Source organism: Vollenhovia emeryi, unplaced genomic scaffold, assembly GCF_000949405.1.
Source record: "Vollenhovia emeryi isolate VEMERY1.0 unplaced genomic scaffold, V.emery_V1.0 DF943056.1, whole genome shotgun sequence".
NCBI classification, from domain to species: Eukaryota; Metazoa; Arthropoda; class Insecta; order Hymenoptera; family Formicidae; genus Vollenhovia; species Vollenhovia emeryi.
Genome location: NW_011963310.1, coordinates 1 through 3,273, shown reverse-complemented (window position 1 = coordinate 3,273; position 3,273 = coordinate 1). Strand labels below are relative to the sequence as shown.

General features: G+C 44.9%; 1 protein-coding gene across 1 annotated transcript; it reads right to left on the bottom strand.

Moving 5' to 3' along the window:
• Positions 1-1,052: 1,052 nt before the first annotated feature.
• LOC105566887 lies at positions 1,053-2,322 on the bottom strand. The gene is made up of 3 exons (XM_012021285.1): positions 1,702-2,322; positions 1,354-1,430; positions 1,053-1,244 (listed from the first exon to the last, which is right to left on the bottom strand). Exons 1-3 carry the CDS (start codon positions 2,006-2,008, stop codon positions 1,053-1,055), a joined length of 576 nt encoding a protein of 191 aa, XP_011876675.1. The 5' UTR covers positions 2,009-2,322.
• Positions 2,323-3,273: the final 951 nt, after the last annotated feature.

The following is a 3,273-nucleotide window of genomic DNA, read 5'->3' as shown; positions in this document are numbered from 1 at the left end:
CGATGCACCAAAACGCACCCAAAAACGCATCGTTCCCGGCAAGAGCCGGATGCCGCCAACCACCGGGCGAAGGGTGAGCGCACGGGGCGCTCACCGCCTAAGCACGTTACACGACGCGCTCGCGGGCGAACCGATCGCCCGCGGGACCAACCGAGCGCGCCCGAGCCGGCGAGACACGCGTGGCGCGCTGTCACCCGGCCGCGCAAGCGCGCAAACACGCTACCCCGACCCGTCTACCCCTACCCGCCGAAAATTGCTAAAAAGCAATTGGGGGTAGACGGGTATAAAAGACGGTCCCGGAGCCGAAAAAGGCAGATTCCGCGACCGCCTAGTTCCGATCACAACGAAGCCCGCTCCGAATCCTATCCGCTAAAGTCTGCTCGAGAAGCGCTGATCCGAGGTGAGGAGCAACTCGCCTCTGCCGGGAGTTCACGGCTCAGCTCTTGCTACCGCAGTCTTTCGCAATCCTACTCTCGATTCCGGTGGATACAGCGAGGCGAGGTGTTACTCGCCCCCAGCGGGTTTTACCGCTGTCCACCGGGCATCGAGTCCAGAACGCCCCGGCGTGCCCGGACTGAGAGGGAGGTGAGGAGTGACTCGCCCCCGCCGGTTGTTACCGGCATCCGGCGCGTCCGCACCAAAATCACCGCACTAACATCCACGGAGTCTCACCGCGAAGGGGGAAGATCGATCCGCCGATTAATCACGCCGGGCCCTTTAAACGGCCCGGACTCGCGCCGCCGCGCGTCGAGCCACGACGCCGTAAATCACCGCGTGGCTCTTTAAATCGCTTCGCGGCCGGCCCCGTACCGCCCCGCGCCGCGCACCGTTACCCTCGCTCGCGGGCCGTGAAGCCGCGTAAACACGCGCTGTACATACCGACCATCTCAGCGCGCGCGTAAAAACTCATCTGTACATATAGACCATCTCCATTGTAAAATACCGATCATCTTCGCACGCGTAATACCTCGTTATAAACCGATCATCGTCGACGTGTAAATAATCCTTTATCTGTTCATAAATAAATCCGCTGTTTCGTCAAACTGTCGTAATCATTGTCGTGCCCTGACTCTGCCGCGAACTCCTGCCCGACGAGCTAAATCCGGTTCGCAAATTAACCCAACGGAGAGTCGTTTCAGTTTTGCTAATTTATTGCGTAAGTCGTTATTTAATTTTCCTTGACTTTTATATACGCTAAGCACAAGCTGTCCGTCCTCAGATTTATTCAATATAGATTCCAGATTCTGCAATCATAAACAGACTAAATGTAATATGAAATATAAAACATATTTACTATAATATATGTATATACGTATTATTTCAAGAATATTTTAAAAGCGAATTATATCTTACATATTCATTATCAGTTGTTGCATGTTGCTCTGTTTCTGCAGATATGGTAACATTGCACTTATTTGGTAACACTGTAACTGAAAAGAGAATGCATTAGCAGCGAAATAAAGACACTTATGACAATAAAAACACAGTATATTGTAAGTTTTTATATGAACAAGTATAAATTATATTAATTTTATTATATTTATTAAATTTGTGTAAATTATTATAATTAAACAAAGATTAATAATATCCCAGCAAACATAGAACATTGCGCAATATTGTAGCAACGTTACAGTAACGTTATAACATTGCCGCAACGTTGTTTCAATGTCCTGTGTTTGCTGGAATTCTGTAAATTCTTACCATTAAATTCTGTACTCGCTGCAGATGTAGATAGAGATTCAGATGGAGAAGTTGGAATGAAATCTTCTAAAATATTCGTAACATTATTGTCTACATCGTAATATTGCTTTGGTGATGAAGATTGTGCCTCAATATCAGTTCTTCGTCTTTTTATCGATGAGTTTGTAATACTTAAATCTTCTTGCTGTATGGTTTGTAGCAGTTGACTATTTGAATCAATATTTTCAACGGATTTTGGTGTAATCTGAAATATTAATAGACAGATCAGTTGCAATCCTAAGGAAAAGATGACAGAACAACATAACATAATTTAAAAAAATAATATACAACGAATACCTTATCTAAATACTTTCTTAAGTTGTTTTGGAATTTTCGTCGAGGTCCAATGTTAGGTATCAAAATCTTAAGATCTTCTGTCAAATCATTTAATTGATCGACTTCTATTTCTTGATCTGTTAATAACAAAACAAACCTTGATGGAAATATTATGCCGAAAGCATCATAAAATTAATGAAAAATAAAATAAAAGCTAGTGAAATATTACTGAATATATCTCAAAATAAATCGTAATTTTCTTTCTGAAATTTTATGTAATACTGCGAAAGAAAAGAAAAGCAGTAAGCGCGCGCGCACACACACACACGCACGCACGTACACATGCACGTACACACACGTACACACACGTATGAACACATATACACACGCACACGTACGTATTCACACGCACATGCATGCACACGCGAACGTACCATACGTATTCACACGCACACGCATGCACACGGACAATAGTGAGAAATGATTCGACAATCGACGTCGAAACGACATCGAATCGACATCGACACCGTCGAATTGACGTCGATTCGACATCATTTCGACGTCGATCGACGAATCATTTCTCGCTGGGAAGTGCACACATGTACATACGAACCGGCATAGATATCGTTCGTGTACACATATACACACGTATGCACACGCACCGACATGAATGCTGTACCTACGCGCGCGCGCGCGCGCGTGTGTGTGTGTGTGTAGAGAGAAAGAGAGAGATATATATATATATATATATAGATTATTATACATACCTAAGAAATTGCGTATTACTTCTTGGTTAAGTCCCCAAGCAGTCAGCAGATGTATTGCACTACTTGTAGCCATTTCTCAATTCTTGAACAAGTCAAACTTATAGGAGATGAGCAAGATCACAACACGAGCGAGATTACAACACGAGCGAGATTACACACGAGCAAGATTAGACACGAGCAAGAATGGCGATACCGGCACCCGGCACACGAAATGCGGACGACGTGTGCCCGTTGCAAACAGTAGACGAGAATACATGCGGACGACGCGTGCCCGTTGAAAACAGTAGATGTCGTAGAGATCACCTTTTGTTTTATGTCTGTCTCACTCACTCAGGCTGCGTTCGGTTTGGGCGCTCACGCGCTGGAAGCATCGCTCTCTCTCTCTCTCTCTTCGTTTGATATTCGATGTGCAACGAAGATAGAATAATGCTTACAGCGTGCGAGCGCCCAAACCGAACGCAGTCTTATTATTTCACTATTTTCACTCATT